The sequence below is a fragment of the Saccopteryx leptura genome, chromosome 4 (assembly GCF_036850995.1).
Source record: "Saccopteryx leptura isolate mSacLep1 chromosome 4, mSacLep1_pri_phased_curated, whole genome shotgun sequence".
Classification (NCBI taxonomy): Eukaryota; Metazoa; Chordata; class Mammalia; order Chiroptera; family Emballonuridae; genus Saccopteryx; species Saccopteryx leptura.
This window is the reverse complement of record NC_089506.1, coordinates 120,864,793-120,884,344: the sequence shown is the minus strand read 5'-3', so window position 1 is coordinate 120,884,344 and position 19,552 is coordinate 120,864,793. Positions and strand designations below refer to the sequence as shown.

Sequence of the window (19,552 nt, the reverse complement as noted above, 5' to 3'; positions counted from 1 at the left end):
CCCTCCTGTAGCCATGGCTCAACTGGAGTGAGTTGGTCTCGGGTGCTAAGGATGGCTCCATGGCCTCCGCCTCAGGCACTAAAATATGACTCTGGTTGCAACAGAGCAAGGACCCCAAATGGGCAGAACATCACCCCCTAGTGGGCTTGCCAGATGGATCCTGGTCAGGGACATGCAGGAGTCTGTCTCTGCCTTCCCTACTCTCACTGAATAAAAAAAAACAGTATTTTATTGATTTGAGAGAGACAGACAGAGACAGAGAAACATTGACTTGTTGTTCCACTTATTTATGCATTCATTGGTTGATTTCAATATGTGCCTTGAGTGGGGATCGAACCTGCAACCTTAGTGTATTGGCACAATGCTAACCAATGCAGCTATCTGGCCAGGACCTCCAATGATGCTTATCTCCTAGGATTTGCATCCCTGTATAGTCCCCTACCACCCTGATTAGCATTGATCCATGCAGCCAATAGGAAATTGCAGAAATGACCAAGAGTGACCTCTGAGGTTAGATCATAGAAGGTATTGTGGCTCTCTTTGCTTGATCACTTATTCAAGGGAAAGCTGTCATGTTGAGGAACCACAAACAGCCCTAAGGATAAATCTACATTGCAAGGAACTGAGTCTTCTTGACAAGAGCCAGCACTAACTCACCAACATGTGAATGAGTCACCTTGGAAGCAGATCCTCCAGGTAGGTACAGTCCCGCCTTCTGATGTTGGCCCAACCAATCTATGCTCCAGTTCCTGACCCACAGAAACTATGAACTAATAGTTATCATTTTAAGCCACTAAATTATGCATTACTTTGTTACATGATAAATGACTCATAGGATATATGTATGTATGTGTACATATATATATACCCCCACATGTACCTATGTACATACACATGAAAAAGTGTGTAATCATCTAAAAATTAGCAGTGGTTGTTCAGACAGTAGGATCACAGGTGATTTTTCCTTGCTTTCTTTACACCTTTATAGATGTTTACATTTTTTACAATGAACGCATATTGGTTTATTTTTCTCCATTGAGTTGAGAAGCAGGAGAAGGGAGAGAGAGAAAACCATCAACTTGTAATTCCACTTAGTTGTTCCATTCAGTTGTTCATTCATTGGTTGCTTCTCATATGTGCCTTGAACAGGGATCAAATCCACAACCTTGTTGTTCCAGGAAGATGCTCTATCTCATGAGCCACCTAGACAGGGCCTGTATATTAAGTTCTTAGCATTTTTAAAGTAATCAGACAAAATTATAATGAGACTATTTTCTTCATTTTTTTGCAAGGCGGGAACCACTAAACATCCCTCCATCTTATGCAAAAAATAACCATTCTCACCTGCCAAACGTCCTCAGTGAGCCCCCGTCAGGAACTTGGCCGGCACTGACCTCCCAGGGGAAGTGATAGATCCCAGGTTTGGGCAGCATCATTGGAGTGGAATGGATTTTTGAAGATTTCTAAGAAACCAAGCAGACCATGAGAGGGAGATTAGCAGATGTCTGAGACCTACAACATTTGAAAGGCTAGTTCCAGTGGGTGGTGGTTTAAAACTTAAAAAAAATTTTTTTTTCTTCACATAGTTTGGAAAACAAAACAACATTCAAAAGCTCTATGTGGAGAAGTATTTTTTCTACCCCAACCCCAATGCAACCCATTCCCTCCCTGTCTCTTGAAGCAGAAGTCTCCCAAAGGGCAGATAGTAATCTATGATCTCTTGTCACAATTACTCAACTCTGCCATCTCAGTCTGAACATGCTCACAGGTGATATGCAAGCAAACGAGCACAAGCTGGTCCTCAAGCTGATTATTTCCCATGTACAAAGTTACTGATTGATTTGAGAGAGAGGCAGGAAGAAAGAAACATCAGTTTGTTGTTCCACTTATTTATCCATTTATTGGTTGCTTTTTGTAAGTGCCTTGACCAAAGATCAAACCTGCAATCTTGGCTTATTTGGACAATGTTCTAACCAAACAAGTTACCTGGCCAGGGCATGCATCTTTTTTTTTGTTTGTTTGTTTTGTTTTGTTTTACTACTGTATTTTGACATTCTTTCATAGTTATACATAGTCTTTAAAAAAAGAGTCTTAAAGAGTCTTCATGTTTTTTAAAATAAACTTTTGAGATTTATTTTTTAAAAACGTTTAAGTGTTCCTATATACATCACACGCAGTTTTTCCTGTAATTAACTTCTTACATTGGTGTGACATATTTGTCAGAATTCATGAACCCATATAGATGTTATTATTAACTCCATACTTTACTTGGATTTCCTAGTTTTCCCCTAATGTCCCTCTTCTGTTAGAGTCCCTTCCAGAATACCACATCACATTTTGTCATCATATCTTAGAAACCTCTGGGCCATGACAGTTTATCAGAATTTCCATGTTTTTTTCTTTAAGATTTTATTTATTGATTTGAGAGAGAGAGAGAAAGGTTGGGGGGAGGAGCGGGGAAGCATCTACTTGTATTTGCTTCTCCTATGTGCCTTGACCAGGCAAGCTCAGGGTTTCAGGGGGAGACCTCCCAGGTTGATGCTTTATCCACTGCACCAGCACTGGTCAGGCAGACTTTTCATGGTTTTTGGTGACCTTGAGTTTTGTGATATATTGGTCAAGTATTTTGTGGAATGACTTTCAATTTGGGTTAGTCTGATGGTTTTCTCATGGTTAGACTGGGGTTATGATTTTAAAAAGGGAAAGAGACAGCTGGTTAAATAGGTGATGTAATAACAATGCAATGGAACACTCAGGCTTTTTAAAGATGAGGCATTAGACATATTCATATGGCAAGATCTCCAAAGTATACTACTGGGAAAAGGAGCAGGAGCAGGTGGGAACATATAATATGTACATGTGTGTGTGTGTGTGTGTGTGTGTGTGTGTGTGAGAGAGAGAGAGAGAGAGAGAGAGAACTCCCTAACGTGAGAAGCCATGTGTAGATTATGTTAGCGAAATGGGGATTCAGCAATAATTATTTCATGACAAAGGGATCCTGAAAGTGAGAGCCTTTGACTGTTTCTTGATAGGACAAGGAAGTGGAGATATGAACAAAGAAAATGGCAATGAAATAATCCCAAGTAAGATCCCTGCAGAAATCAGATGACACAGCTTTAGTCCAGAAGTGGAATGGAACTCAGAATCTTGCACAATTGGTTTGTCTCCTCTGAGGAGGTCAGCAGTCCTCCGTCCATGTTCACAGTCCACGTTCCCCGGTCATTTCAGGACAGTGTGCCAGGACTACGCTTGGCTGGCACAGTGCAGGAGCCACTGGCCACGGTCTAGGTCTCTTTCACCAAATGCACATGCTCTGCAGAGCAAACCAGGGAGCAGAGCTGTTTCTTTCCATCACCAGGAATGAAACAGCCCCCTAATCATCTTTGGCATGAGAGAGAAGTGAAAAACAAAACAAAAAGCCCCCCCAAACAGCCAAGAGGTCATGCTTCCTGTTTGGGATAATGGGGACAGTCTTTTCCAATCTAGCAAAAAGCTGAAACTTTAGAATCTTTTTTAAGGTAATTTTTCTGCTTTTAAGCACCATGTATAATATACGCGAAGCTATAAGTGACAATGCCATTATTTTTGTTTTCTCTTTTTTTTTTTGGTGCTGTGATTCGGATGACAATGCTATTATTTTTATTTTTTGAATTATCATGTAGAAGAATTGACTCTTTGAAGGGGCATACACTTATAAATTTAACTTCAATTTTTTTTCATACAAAAGTTGCTATGTATTAAGACAAGCACAGCTGGCTCCATAAACGATTATCCATATATTATCAGGCATTCAATCGTTTCTGAGAAGATGTATTAGGACAGGCTTCTCTTGTGACTCAACTGGATTTCAACTAATCTTAGAAATGTAATGGTACAACCTGCAATTAAGGGCCTTGCCCTTTTCAGTCGCCAAAGCATTTGTGGGAGAAAAATCCCTGGTAGGAACAGGAGATATATTCTTTTTAAGGACTGGCAAGTTTGACAATACTGTACAAGAAGGATGGTGAACTAATCTGACAGCCTCTTTCATTTTTTCCTGAAGCAACTGCCAAGAAATAGCATGAAGTTCACCATAGCTTTGATCAGCTTTGGGATTTTTGTTCATTTTTTATTATTTTAATCCAAATGTGTTTATTGGGATAGTTCCCCACTCATCTGGATTCAGGGTGCTGTCAGTGCTGCTCCCTTTTGAAGGAGCAGCCTTTTGTCAACCTTGCTTCTCCTCCTGCAGGCTGATGGAGGACAGTGGAGCAGCTAACACACAGAACTGCTGTTCATGTATGGCTAAAGACAGTGGTGACTTTATAGCACCCTGGTATGTCACACCCATGAAGTAGGAACTGGGGCTCTGATTCAGACACTTCTTGTGTTTCCTCTTCTCCTCTGGAGAGGGGAGAAGAATTGCTTTAGTGAGAGGAATGTTGTCATGGGGAGGTCGTCTCTGCTGGAAAGGTGGGTTTGTTTCTTGAAGACAAGAATCTTAATTGTATATGTTTACCACTCCACGATTATATTAGATTTCTGCCTTATTATGAAAGGATGAAACTCAGAAACAGCCCAATAGAAGAAAAGCATAGGGCATGAAGTACAGTGATAACAAAACCTGTCCATAAAACAAGCTTTCAAGATTTGCAGATGAGTAAAAGAAGAGTTCTGTAAAGGCCATAAATGTTCCCTGATGTCTAGATTCCGGAAAAGCCCTCAGGCTGCTGCCTTAACTACCTCTGTAAAAGGCTGGGATAACTGAACACATTCTTTTGCTTCTTGGAAAATGCTTCCCCGAGCACTCTCTCCCTAGATTGTTCCAACGATAACTGAAAGCCTGTTTCGCTTCTGTAAAACTGCTTTGGCTAGGTGCTCACCCCCTCCCCTCGCCCTGAGCTCAACATGTCCTTTACTTCCCGGCACAGTGGACAGACCACTGGCCAGTGAATAAAGTTTCCAAATTGATTGCATCAATTTGGGCTCCAGTTCCATATGTTGAGGTTGCACCACAACAGTATGGTTAGTAAAAAAGGCTTTTGTAGCTTTCTGGTTTTATCTGCTGAGCTTTTGCTTTTGGAACTCAATAAATTTGCAGTGGCACAGTTTCTCAGGGCTGATTCCGCTTCTGAGTTTCAGCCCTCTGCTTATACTACTTTCATCTGATGTGTCTTATTCCTTGCGAGTCTGAACCATAAAAGAAAAATCCTAACATCTGGCGCCCAGCGTGGGGCTCAAAAAGGAGCGAGTTGTAGTCTCGGGATCATCAGACTGAAGGGGAAAACATCCGCTCGGTGGTAAGAGAAACCTTAGGGATATTTTAGGCAGAGTCATGGGGAATTCCCCATCTGTTGAGACCCAGTGTATAAAAATATTGCAAGCATTGTTAAAGGGTTTTGGTATAACTGTTAAAGATAAGAATTTTAAGTTACTTTTTAAAAATGTTAGGAAGCACTGTTATTGGTTTCAGCCACAAGGAAAAACTGCTTTAAGTTTGAAAACATGGAAACAAGTAATGAGAGCTTTACAGCGAGCTCATCAACAAGGAGACATTATTCCTCTTTCTGTTTGGTCTCTTTGTAACTTAATTTCCTTGGCTTTGCAACCATTACAGTCTGATTCTCAATCCTCATGGCCTTCAGCTCGTGAAGTAATATCTGATATTGATAATAGTTAAATAAAAACCAATAAGGGTTGAGCAGTGGCCGCTAAAAGGAGAGAAACTTGAAGCTTTACATCAATTGGTAAAGACTTACTTATAGAGGAATCACAAAGTCCTTGGAATTCTCCAGTCTTTGTAATAAAGAAAAAAATCTGGAAAATGGAGAATGCTTACTGATTTTCTTTAATGTTTTAGCTACAATCCTCTGATCTATCATTTTGTTTCTTTCTTATTCTTTGCCTGGATATTTAGACAGGGGACTCTCAATGGATCTGATTACAAAATCTCCCAGCAGCAGGCCCTGGCCAGTTGGCTCGGTGGTGGAGTGTCGGCCTGGCCAGCAGAGGTCCCAGGTTCGATTCCCGGCCAAGGCACACAGGAGAAGCGCCCATCTGCTTCTCCACCCCTCCCCCTCTCTTTCCTCTCTGTCTCTCTCTTCCCCTCCAGCAGCCGAGGCTCCATTGGAGCAAAAGATGGCCCGGGCGCTGGGGATGGCTCCTTGGCCTCTGCCTCAGGCACTAGAATGGCTCTGGTCGCGACAAGGGCGACGCCCCAGATGGGCAGAGCATCGCCCCCTGGTGGGTGTGCCGGGTGGATCCCGGTCGGGTGCATGCGGGAGTCTGTCTGACTGCCTCCCCATTTCCAGCTTCGGAAAAATACAAAAAAAAAAAAAAAAAAAAATCTCCCAGCAGCTGCGAGTTTTTTTCTCGAGGAGATTTTGCTTAGTACCATCCATGTTAGTCTCTCTGAAAATGCCCTAATATCAGGCAGGCATCTTTCTAGTCTGACTGTGCTCTAAAATCCCGGTTTCTCTCTGGTTTGTCTGATTCTAGTTTCTGTTTCATTTAGGTTTTGTTTGATGTTGTCCAATATGTGATTTTTAAAGCCTGAATTAAGTTCTTGCATGCAAAAATTGGAAATGCTGGCTCTTATATTGAAGAAATAGTTTCATCTATACATTTTTTTGTTTTAAAGTCGGAACTTGTAAGGAGCACTCATTTAAATTTTAATTGAATGTAATATGGATCCTAAAGATTTGCTAATTTGGTTAGTACATTGTAAGGTATATTCAGAGTTAGAAGCCAAATAGTAATTCAAGTATTAGGATTAATCAAAGTTATGTATTATACTTGTGTTTCTGTGCTGAAAATTGTCTTGTTTGTGTGTAAAGATATGCTCAGATCTGTAAAACAAAGGAATTAAGCAAAATTAAGCAGGGCTCTGATAAATGATTTCAAGAATTTGTCTCAAGCTGCTTCAGGCAATTGGCTGCTTGTCAGGCCATATCCTGCAAAAGGGGCCCGGAGGAAAGTGGGAATTTGGCTCCTCTGATGCCCTGAAATAGACTCAACAATACAAGACTTTTTGATATGGAAGCTAATGCATCTGTTGCATTAGCTAAGCAACACTGCTAAGCAACATTGGTTTTCTTCCTGGACCACTTATGCAATGGTCACTAAGCTGCAAGGCTTAGGGCAAAGTCCCTAACAAAGCTCTAAGTTTTTTTACAATGGGAAGATAACAAGGGTCATTTGGCCTCTGATGAAGAAAAACATTTATCTTCTAAACAATTAAAGGAGCGACTTTTTAAAATTTATTTATTTATTCATTTTAGAGAGGTGAAAGAGAGAGAAAGAGAGAGAAAAAGAAGTGGGGAAGGACCAGGAAACATCAACTCCCATATGTGCCTTGACCAGGCAAGCCCCGAGTTTTGAAATGGCGACCTCAGCGTTCTAGGTCAACGCTTTATCCACTGCGCCACCACAGGTCAGGCTAAAGGAGCGACTTTTTTTTTTTTATTCATTTTAGAGAGGAGAGAGAAAGGGAGAGAGAGAGACAGAGAGAAAGAGAGAGAGGAGAGACAGAGAGAGAAGCGGGGAGGAGCTAGAAGCATCAACTCCCATATGTGCCTTGACCAGGCAAGCCCAGGGTTTCGAACCGGCAACCTCAGTGTTCAAGGTTGACGCTTTATCCACTGCACCACCACAGGTCAGGCCAAGGAGCGACTTTTTAAATTACAGTCTAAACTTCTGACAAGGAGGTTCAATATAGTATTAACCCTTTCAAAACTGACCAAGATAATTAATCTCCTCCTCTTTCTTCTGTTGCTCCCTCTGCTCCTCCACGATTTTCCTTGTATCCAGCCCTGCCCACAGAAGCCCCCTCTGCTAATCCATTTGTAGATTCAATACCTACTGTTGTAACTGAAAAACAAGCTAAGGGGCCTATTCTCACACCTCTTATGAAAGGAATAATGCAGTCTAGACAAAAAGGGGATTTAGGCCCTGGCTGGTTGGCTCAGTGGTAGAGCGTCGGCCTGGCATGCAGGAGTCCCGGGTTCAATTCCCGGCCAGGGCACACAGGAGAAGCGCCCATCTGCTTCTCCACTCCTCCCCCTCTCCTTCCTCTCTGTCTCTCTCTTCCCCTCCTGCAGCCGAGGCTCCACTGGAGCAAAGTTGGCCTGGGTGCTGAGGATGGCTCTATGGCCTCTGCCTCAGGCGCTAGAGTGGCTCTGGTTGCAACAGAGCGACGCCCCAGATGGGCAGAGCATCGCCCCCTGGTGGGCATGCCGGGTGGATCCCGGTCAGGTGCATGTGGGAGTCTGTCTGACTGCCTCCCCATTTCTAACTTCAGAAAAAAAGAAAAAAAAAGAAGGGGATTTAAAATTCATAAGTCCAGCATTAGAAGCTTTTTCTGTCACATTTACTCCATTTGGACCTAATCTACAATTCCCCCAAGGGAGCTTTTTATACTCAATATGACTAAATCCCTGTCAACTCTTACAAGAGTTAAAAACGGCTTGCTCCCAGTATAGAACTAACTCTCTTTATACACAGGGACTGCTGTCCTCCTTCACGGACTCTGAACGTTTTATCTCAAAAAATTTTGAAGTGTTAGCTCAGACTGTTCTTTCAAAAGTGGAATAGTTACAATTTATGACTTAGTAGGAGGATCAGGTTCATATTCAAGCTAATCAGAATGCTAATGCTAACCCTCCTGTTATTACACAAGATAAACTTTTTGGACACGGACAATTTACTGAGTTACAACAGCAATATAGGCAAAATATAGGGGCAAGGATTTGCTCTTATCTCCACAGATATGGAGACCAGTGGATACCTTCCAGAAGACTGAAGCCTCGGCAGGAGTTGGAAATAGAAGAGAGGGAGATTTGACATCTTTGAGCTTCCAGAAGAAGAAATAAAGAGACTAAGCTAGAGCCAAAGGTTATTAAAGAAATAAAGATGTAGAAATACCTACAATACAAAAAGCTGAACTGCCTACTTGGGGGCAACTGAAGAAACTTACCCAGGAGGCAAAAAATGTTTTAATTAGGACTAAGACTTCAAAAACATCCTTGACTCTGTTTCTGGCAATGTTGGCTATTGTGTCTATAATAATAAGCAGAACTAACTATTCTTTTTTTTTTTTAATTTATTTTATTTTATTTATTTATTCATTTTTAGAGAGGAGAGAGAGAGACAGAGAGGGAGAGGAGAGAGAGACAGAGAGAGAGAAGGGGGGAGGAGTTGGAAGCATCAACTCCCATATGTGCCTTGACCAGGCAAGCCCAGGGTTTCGAACTGGCAACCTCAGCATTTCCAGGTCGACGCTTTATCCACTGTGCCACCACAGGTCAGGCAGAACTAACTATTCTTACTAAGTTTATATTCCTTCCACAAATAATATTAAATAGCCTGACATTGTGTTAAAATTAATGTAAATCAACCTTTAGAAAAAATTTGTCATAAATATCCTCAATCTTTGATAATTCATTATATGGATGACATATCGGTACCTTGTGAAAATAATACTGAACTTTCAGTTATCCTTAAAGATGCTTCTGAAACCTTGAATCAATATGGTTTAATAATAGCTAAAGACAAAATTCAAACATCTTGTCCTTTTAAGTATTCAATATTTTGGGCATATTATTAAAAATCAAAGAATTATTCTTCAAAAAGTCAATTTACAAACTGATTCCTTAAAAACCTTAAATGACTTTCAAAAATTATTGGGTGAAAAAAAAAATTATTGGGTGATATTGTTTGAGACCCTCTTTAGGAATCCCTACTTATGTACTAACAAATTTATTTAATATTCTTCAAGGAGATTCTGATTTAAACAGTCCTAGACAGTTAAAAGAAATAGCAAAACAAGAGCTATCACTTATTGAAAAAATTATGCATACTGCTTATTTAGATCAAATTAATACACATCAATGTATTCAATTAATTATTTTTCCCTCAGAACATTCTCCTTCTAGCATCATATGGCAAGAAAACAAGATATCAGAATGGCAATTTCTGCCACATAAGACTCAAAAAAAATTATGTACCTACTTAGAGAAAATCTGTACTGTAATTACTAAAAGTAGACTTAGGATAAGACAACAGACTAAAAATTATCCGAATAAAATTATTGTACCCTTAACATGTAATCACATTTCAGATAACTGTAAATTAAATATTGATTGGCAAATTGTGCTAGCTGATTATTTTGGTACCATAAACAATCAATATCCTACAGATAATAGAATTCAACTTTTAAAAAAAAGAACACGAGCCCTGGCCGGTTGGCTCAGCGGTAGAGCGTCGGCCTAGCGTGCGGAGGACCCGGGTTCGATTCCCGGCCAGGGCACACAGGAGAAGCACCCATTTGCTTCTCCACCCCTCCACTGCACTTTCCTCTCTGTCTCTCTCTTCCCCTCCCGCAGCCAAGGCTCCATTGGAGCAAAAATGGCCCAGGCGCTGGGGATGGCTCTGTGGCCTCTGCCTCAGGCGCTAGAGTGGCTCTGGTCGCAACATGGCGATGCCCAGGATGGGCAGAGCATCGCCCCCTGGTGGGCGTGCCAGGTGGATCCCGGTCGGGCGCATGCGGGAGTCTGTCAGACTGTCTCTCCCTGTTTCCAGCTTCAGAAAAATGAAAAAAAAAAAAAACACGGCCCTAGCCGGTTGGCTCAGCGGTAGAGCGTCGGCCTGGCATGCGGGGGACCCGGGTTCGATTCCCGGCCAGGGCACATAGGAGAAGCACCTATTTGCTTCTCCACTGTCCCCCTTCCTCTCTGTCTCTCTCTTCCCCTCCCGCAGCCAAGGCTCCATTGGAGCAAAGATGGCCCGGGCGCTGGGGATGGCTCCTTGGCCTCTGCCCCAGGCGCTAGAGTGGCTCTGGTCTCGGCAGAGCGAAGCCCCAGTTATCTGCTGTATTACTTCTTAATGATTTTCCTTGCCCTATTAACATTGTTACTGATTCACAATATGTAGAACATACAGTTAAACTTATAGAAACTGTTTACATTTCAAATGATGGTTCTGAATTACACAAATTATTTCAAGAGTTACAACTTTTATTGTGGGAACCAAATTCACCTATCTATATAACTCACATTCATTCTTATACAGCTTTACCAGGCCCTATGTCTACTGCAAATAATAAAATTGATCAATTACTTATTAGATCTATAGAAATAGATGCTAAATTTCATGCAGAGACTCATACGAATAGAAAAGGTTTAATGCAAAAATTTAATATAACCAGGCGAGAGGCTCAAAATATTGTTAGAAAATGTCCTCAATGCAGAATTATAAATGCTCCTCCATTACCAGGAGGAATGAATCCTAGAGGACAGAACAGTAATGACCTGTGGCAAATGGATGTAACTCATATTTCTTCCTTTGTTAAACTATCTTATGTACACTGTTCTATTGATACTTATTCTTCCTTTCGATGGGCCACACCTTTGCCTGGAGAAAATGCTGATTGTGTCATTCAACAACTTATAGAAGCTTTTAATGTTATGGGCATTCCTAAAGCAATTAAAACTAACAATGGTACTACCTATACATCTGCTAAATTTCAACAATTCTTAGCATTTTAGAATATTAAACATACTACTAGAATTCCATATAATCCACAAGGAGAGGTAATTATTGAGCGCAGTAATCACATTCTAAAAAATATGTTACTTAGGCAACTTCTCTGACCTCCATCTTTCTTCGGGGCCAGGGAACCTTGCTGGGCGGGATGCGTGCTCTGTACTCAATAAAGCCGTTTGCTATTCCACACTTTGTGGCTCTAGCCCCGTTCCTTCCTTCTCGGTGGGGAAAAATACCTTACATTTTGGTTCCGAAAACCTGGGAGGAGTTAGAAGTCCACAAGGACCGCTCCTCTTCCTCATCCCCTTTGAGAAAGAACCAGGAGAAAGAACCAGGATCTCTGACCTTCCACCCACTTCGGCGCATGCGGTAAGTCCCCTGCCTCCAGCCTTCCTCTCAGTTCTTTCTGAGACTCCCTGTCCGAAACCATAGCTACGTCAGGGAACTCTTTTCCGTCCAAGTGAGCATGTGCTTCGGAGACCTCCGGAGCACATCCACTTTACCTTTTCCGTCCATGGCCAGACCTTTGAGTTTTTAGGATGCTAATACTCAATACTGACCACTCCGAGGACTGAGGGCAGCTGTGGGGGCACAGGAATCTCCCTCCTTAAAGAAGAAACTGTTCCTCTCAGCTGTGGCCAGGCCACAGAACCCACTCAATTAGCCTCCTGAAGGGACTTTCGGTGTTAACACCCTCACCAATTTAACTATAGCCAAAAAAGCTGGGAACTGATTGGAGATCTCTTACATACACGGCTTCTAATTATTCGCGCACCTGTCCTTAATCTCTGTGCCGCCTGTTCCACCACACAGGCCTTTTTCTGGCCAGAGAAACCTCACCTAAAACCTCCACTCCTAATCTTTCCTTCTCCGGGAACTCCCAACTCTCTTTCCCTCCTGCCTGACCCCTGGGAGGCGCCTCTTTCTCTCTCTCTCTCTCCCCCTCTCTTGGGACTTTTCTCTGGTCCCTCTGCGGACCTCTTTTGTGCTCAGTTCTCTTCCCTCTGAGAGCCTCCTCCCCTCCCTTCTCAAAAACCTGTTTCTTATTCACCACTACTATCTCTTTCTCCTCCCCTGCTGGCCAGGGGAAAGAAAGAAAAGATAAGAAATAAAAAATTAAAAAAATATATATGTTACTTAAACAAAAAGGGGGAAAAAGAAGGAAATTATCCCTTAGAATTATGTTACATAAAGCTTTACTTACTTTAAATTTCTTAAATACAGGAGAGGATAATTTGACTGCTGCAGACAATGGACAAAAAATAATAGTTCTAAGATTAATCAATCTGTGCATTATAAAAATGAGTTGGATCAATGGGTACCTAGTGTAGTGCAACATTGGGGAAGAGGGTTTGCCTGTGTCATTTCAGAATCTGGCAAAGTCCTTTGGATCCCTGCCCGCTGAATTAAACTAACAACATGAGCAAGAGAAAGATTCTTTCCATAGCTGCCCATTGCCGAGATGGAAGCACTGAACCTCGGAAGAAGGACCTTAAAGGTGCCGCTACCTAGTACTAAGAAGGCTAAAATACCAAGTTCGAGTCAACTTAAAAAGCTGACCTTTGAGGACAAAAAGATACTACAAGCTACTAGAAAAGAACAAAATGCTACTAATCTGTTCTTAGCAATGACTGCCTTGGTAACAATTCTGGTAAATATAGCTGAAATTTTTAGTTACTGGGAATACATCCCTAATCCTCCATTAAGTAAAGCTATTCATTAGAAAGATAGTGCCATTCCTATTTTTATTAATGATTCTAACTGGCTTGAGGACCTTTTGATGATAGAGGCCCCTTAGCACCTTCGGAAGAAAGAATAAGATTAGAAAATTATACAACAGAAGTTGAGGGATTACCTATATGTATAGGATATGAGCCACTGTCGGGAGCCGATCCACAACTGCTGGCTGACAAGGTCACAGCAGAAGAAGACCCACAACTGCTGGCTGACAAGGTCACAGCAGAAGAAGATCAAAAACTGCTGATTGACAAAGTCACAGCAGAGAAGACTAATGGCTGCGGGGTGACAAAGTCACTGCAGTGAAGACCAATGGCTGTGGGGTGACAAAGTCACCGCAAAGGAAAGGCACAATGATACTTCCCCTTTTGACTTTTTGAATAATTCTGGCCTTATATCCCCCCTTTTCTGGGTGTGTGCTATTATTTGTGGCACAGGGATAATAATACCGTGCTTTCCCTGTAGATTCGTAGTGATTTCTTTGGATATGAGACAGAGGGTGTGAGTTCCACAGAAAAGCCTGTAAGCCCCTTGAACAGGGCTCATAGACATAAGAGGCTGGCTATGATATCCCTCGTAAAGGGTTAAGTTTGTAGGAGAATTCCTTCTTAATCATGTTAAAAAGAATAAATTGTGACTTAGGAGGCAGTGGCTGTGCACAGAGCACCCTTCGGCCTTCACTTAACATTTTTTCCTCCCTAGCCTTTTCATGTGATAAGTAGAGAAACATTCCTTTCTTCCTGCTTATTTGATCTGCAAATAGTGGTATATTCTGAGAAGAATAGAGTCAGAACTTAACTAAGTGTTTAAATAAAATGTAGGAAGTAATAACAGTTAATGTCTTGTGTTGCTGCTGGGCTATCTTGCAAGTGCACTCTGCATATCTTTGGGTGAAAGCTATCCTTAATGTTATGTTAATTTCTTTAGAGGCAAGCCTTTCAGAATCTTGTAGGACACTGCATAAACTCAAGGCCATTTACCTGAGCAAGCGGTGGTCCATTGTTAGTCGTTTGCTAAATCTCTCTCTGCCCCTTAACTCACAACAGACTGATACTTTAAAAGCTTTTACTGATGTTGTTATTCAAGTTATTTTGAATGATTTGCTACCTGATTTGTGACTCATAGATGTAAATTAACTGTTATCCGGAAACATGAAAACACAGTGAAACAAAAGCAATAATTAACACCATGTGATTGTAACTCGGTGTGTGTATAAAAAGGGAGCTATACTAGCATTGAGCAGAGATGCCTGGCAGTAAATGCTAACCAGAGAATAAAGAGAAAGAAAAGAATTCGGCTCTCTCACTCCATTTTCGCCGACGCCATCTCCTCCTGTGGGACCCCTGGATCCCCCCCGGGGCTGGACCCCGGCAAGCCACATTGTTTAAAAATAGAAACTCAAGCTTGGCTCTCTATCATAAAAAATAACAGAAAAGGAGGAGGAAAAAAACATTTGTTTTTGTTACAAAGATCCGGATTTAAAGGTAATACATCTGTACTTGGTCCTGAAACCTCTGCCTGATTTACCACCCTGTCAAACTGCAGTTGTTAATCAGCTAAGTGAATGGGTACATTGGGAAAATTGCAGAGGAGAAACTGCTCGGTTTCACTTAATATTTCCTATGGAAATGTCATGGATTGGAGTCCTCATGGTTCCACCCCAGTAAAAGGGCAGGGTGCTGATTTAAAGTGACATAAGAACAATAGTTCAGTTACAGCTGATGGTCAAGGTAATCATACTATCATATGGCATGGAGGAGGGATGTCACCTCCAGCTCCTCACATAAAATTTGGTCCTATACATCATTTGTGGAAAGTAGCCATGGCACTTAAACACATGTCAGCATGCAAAGGAGAAAACTGGAGAAATCATCCTTCTAATCATACTATTATGTTTACCTATAAAAAGAATGAGACACATTTTATATCTGCTTGTGTTAGATTGCCTTATATGTTTATTATCGGTGAAACCAAATGGACAGCTGAAAATTATTCTGTAACTTGCAACAACTGTACTTTTATACATGTATTAACTTTTTCACTCCTTTTAATAAAAATAGTCAAAGTCTTTACATTTTAAGAGCCAGAACAGGAATATGGATTCCAGTACAAATGCATAGGATATGGCAAGATTCCCCTTCTATGATGCTGTTACAACATCTTATTAAGTCTTTGAAGCAAACCAAAAGACTAGTTGGACTGATTATCACCATCGTTATAGGACTAATAGCTGTAACCACTGCGGCTGCTGTATCTGGAGTTGCATTACATCAAAGTATACAGACTGTGGACTCTGTACAAAAATGGCATAAAAATTCTGAACAACTGTGGCCTTCTTGATGACGTATAGATAGCGAAATTAATGCTAAGATTTAGAACAGACTGTGACTATGTTAGGAGATCAAATTGTTAGTCTGGAAAGACAAATTAAACTAAAATGTGATTGGAATGTAACTACTTTTTGTATTACCCCTATTCTTTGGAATCATACTCATTTCCCTTAAGAAAATGTTAAAAAAAAAATACTTGTTAAATCATGGAAATTTAACTATGGAAATTTTAGATTTACAAAAGCATATTGACACTACTTTTAAGGATCAGTTGAAATTGATTGATAGAGAAAATTTATTAACTATTTTTTTTATAGGGACAGAGAGAGAATCAGAGAGAGGGATAAACAGGGACAGACAGACAGAAATGGAGAGAGATGAGAAGCATCAATCATCAGTTTTTCGTTGCGAGACCTTTGTTGTTCATTGATTGCTTTCTCATATGTGCCTTGACCGTGGGCCTTCAGCAGACCGAGTAACCCCTTGCTTGAGCCAGTGACCTTGGTCCAAGCTGGTGAACTTTGCTCAAACTAGATGAGCCCACGCCCAAGCTGGTGACCTCGGGGTCTTGAACCTGGGTCCTCCACATCCCAGTCCAACACTCCATCCACTATGCCACCGCCTGGTCAGGCTTAACTGCTATTTCTGATGGAAGCAGTAATTTGAATCCTCTAAAACAATTTAAGATTTTTGGAGGAACTGTAGGAGGCATTATACTAATCATTTGCTTTATATTTCTTTTATTATATATAGTCAGAAGAAGAGGAAATCGGCGTCAAAGCAAAATAGAGCAGCAATCTGCCATGTTATCTCTTATGCTACAGAAAGTGCAAGCTAACCAAGAAAGGGGGATATAAAGGGAAAGACCCTACACAAATATGAACGGTAGTTAACTTCAGAGCAGGGGTTACTTGGAGACAAGAGATCTTGGAGTGTGTTAACCATACAGGAGACTGGCCTGGGGTTACCTGAATGCAAGTACACGGGATTCTTGGAGGAATGCCTTCAGGAACCAGATGTCCTTTATGATTGATAAACTCTGAGACTCTGACTCTTCTTGTGTCCTTGATCATGAAGGACACAGTAGACGTGCAGGATTGGGGGTGGTATGGTTGGGAAAAAAGGGTTTTTGTAGCTTTCTAGTTTTACTTGCTAAGCTGTGGCTTTTGGAACTCAATAAACATGCAGTGGTGCAGTTTCTTGGGGCTGATTCCGCTTCTGAGTTTCAGCCCTCTGCTTATACTACGGTAATCTGATGTGTCTTATTCCTTGTGAGTCCAAACTGTAAAAGAAATGCCTTCGAGTGGAATGACCCAGAGGCAGGCACTTCAGGACAACTAACCTGGACCAGATTACCACAGGGCTTTGAGAATTCACTGACCCTCTTTGATGAGGCATTACTATTCACCTTCCACCAGGAACATCCGGAATGCACGCTGCTACAGTACACAGATGATTTGCTTCTAGCTGCAGAAACGGAGGTAAGCTGCCAGACAGCCAATGCGGGACTTTTACAAACACTGCAGACTCTGGGGTACCGGGTGTCAGCTAAGAAGGCACAACTCTGCACCTCTAGGGTGACCTGTCTAGGCTACCCCACTGAGGCGGGGAAGCACGCTCTCTCCTCCAGTCGTATAGAGGCAATCCTTTAAATTCAAACACCCAATAGCAAAAGACAAGTTCGCGAATTTCTCAGGGCAGTTGGATACTGCAGGTTGTAGATTCCTAGGTTTGCAGAGATAGCCAAGCCTTTATACTCCTGTACAGCAGGAACCCAAGAGTTAATTTGGACAGATAAGAAACAAGGTTTTGAAACTCTCGAGAAGGCCCTCACTGAGGCCCCTGCGCTGGCTTTGCCAGACATTACCAAGCCCTTCCAGATCTTTGTTCATGAAAGAAAGGGAATAGCAGAAGGGATTTTAACCCAAACTTTAGGGCCATGACCACAGCGCAGGCCTAATGCTTATCCTTTCTAAGTGGCTGGACCCTGCTGCATCTAGATGGCCAAACTGTCTCAGAGCCATAGCAGCCACTACCATACTGGTGAGAGAGGCAGATAAACTAACAATGGAGCAAGAACTGTTCCTGACAGCCCCACATGCAGTAGAGACTTTGCCTAGAGGAACTCCAGAAAGGTGAATATCTAATGCTGGAATCACTCAGTATCAAGCCCTGCTCCTAGATGAGCCTCACATTAAGTTTGTTCAGACGCAAGCTATCAACCCAGCAAGCCTGATGCCTGATGAAGAACCAAGCATTCCCTTGCATGACTGCTCTGAAGTGTTAGACTCTGTTCAAACTGCAAGGCCAGACCTTACTGATGTACCTCTATTTAATGGAGAAGTACAGCTATTCACTGATGGCAGCAGTTTTGTCCTAGATAGGATTTGATATGCTGGAGTGCCTGTAGCGACTCCTGATGAGACCATATGGGCCGAAGCCTTGCCCCACAGGACCTCAGCTCAGCGGGCAGAACTTTATCGCGCTCACCCAGGTGTTGAGGTGGGCCAAAAGAAAGAAGGTGAACATTTACACTGACAGCAGGTATGCCTTTGCTACTGCCATGTTCATGCAGCAATCTATTAATATAAGGAGAGAGGATTCCTGACATCTGCTGGTAAGGACATTAAAAACAAAGAAGAGATTTTAGCCTTACTAGAAGCTATTTGGTTGCCGGAAACTGTAGCCCTTATTCACTGCCCAGGACACCAGAAAGGGGACTCAAGAGAGGCAAAAGGAAATCGGGCAGCAGATAAGGCAGCCAAAGAAGTCTCTTTAAGACCAGTAGGGCCTTTAGAAATCTTAGTGACTTTAATAGAATGCTTATTGCCAGAGACGCCTTTTTATAACCAACTAGAGGAGGATTTTACTGTAAGAAAAGGAATGTCTAAAAATACAGAAGGGTGGTAGAGTTGCCAGATAAGAGACCATTCTTACCTGAAGCCCTGGGCAGAGAGGCTATCAGCTACATCAAGCTACTCATTTAGGCCAAACTAAGCTAATAGAATTATATAAGAAAAATTACTACTTGCCAGGCTTAGAAGCTACTGCAAAAAGCATAGTGTCCAAGTGTCTAATTTATGCCCAAGTAAATGCTAAACAAAATAGAGAAGTCGTAAAGAGAAATAGGGATAGAGGAGGTTTCCCAGGTGAACATTGGGAGATAGATTTTACTGAGATAAAGCTGCCAGCACAGGGATATAAGTATCTATTAGTTTTTATTGACACCTTTTTAGGATAGGTGGAAGCTTTTCCTACTAGAAATGAGACTGCAATAACAGTTACTAAGAAATTGCTATATAAAATTATTCCAAGGCCCTGGCCGGTTGGCTCAGTGGTAGAGCGTTGGCCTGGCCTGCAGAGGTCCCGGGTTCAATTCCCAGCCAGGGCACACAGGGGAAGTGCCCATCTGCTTCTCCGCCCCTCCCCCTCTCCTTCCTCTCTGTCTCTCTCTTCCCCTCCTGCAGCCGAGGCTCCATTGGAGCAAAGAGGGCCGGGCGCTGGGGATGGCTCCTTGGCCTCTGCCCCAGGCGCTAGAGTGGCTCTGGTTGCGGCAGAGCGATGCCCCGGAGGGGCAGAGCATCGCCCCCTGGTGGGCAGAGCATCGCCCCCTGGTGGGCGTGCCGGGTGGATCCCGGTCGGGCACATGCGGGAGTCTGACTGTCTCTCCCCATTTCTGGCTTCAGAAAAATACAAAAAAAAAAAAAATTATTCCAAGATTTAGATTGCTCATTAATATTGGGTCCGATAATGGGCCTGCATTCGTATCTAAGGTCTCACAGCTAGTAGGAAAGGCACTCAATATTAATTAGAAATTACACTGTGCTTACAGGCCTCAGAGTTCGGTTCATTCTTTCAATTTGTCCCAAGCTCTGAAGTCCTAACTAAATTTATTTTAGAAACTGGTGAAAACTGTACTGACTTACTCCCCCTAGTTTTGCTAGAAGCTAAATACACCCCCTACT

General features: G+C 42.1%; 1 protein-coding gene across 1 annotated transcript in view; it reads right to left on the bottom strand.

Annotated features, from left to right (window-relative positions):
• The window catches only part of TEN1 (TEN1 subunit of CST complex), a 40,676-nt gene that overhangs the window by 13,850 nt on the left and 7,274 nt on the right, over positions 1-19,552 (bottom strand). The window contains exon 2 of the mRNA XM_066381361.1: positions 1,345-1,463. Within this exon, the coding sequence (XP_066237458.1) occupies positions 1,345-1,436 (92 nt within the window). The 5' untranslated portion in view covers positions 1,437-1,463. The remainder of the gene's footprint in view (positions 1-1,344; positions 1,464-19,552) is intronic.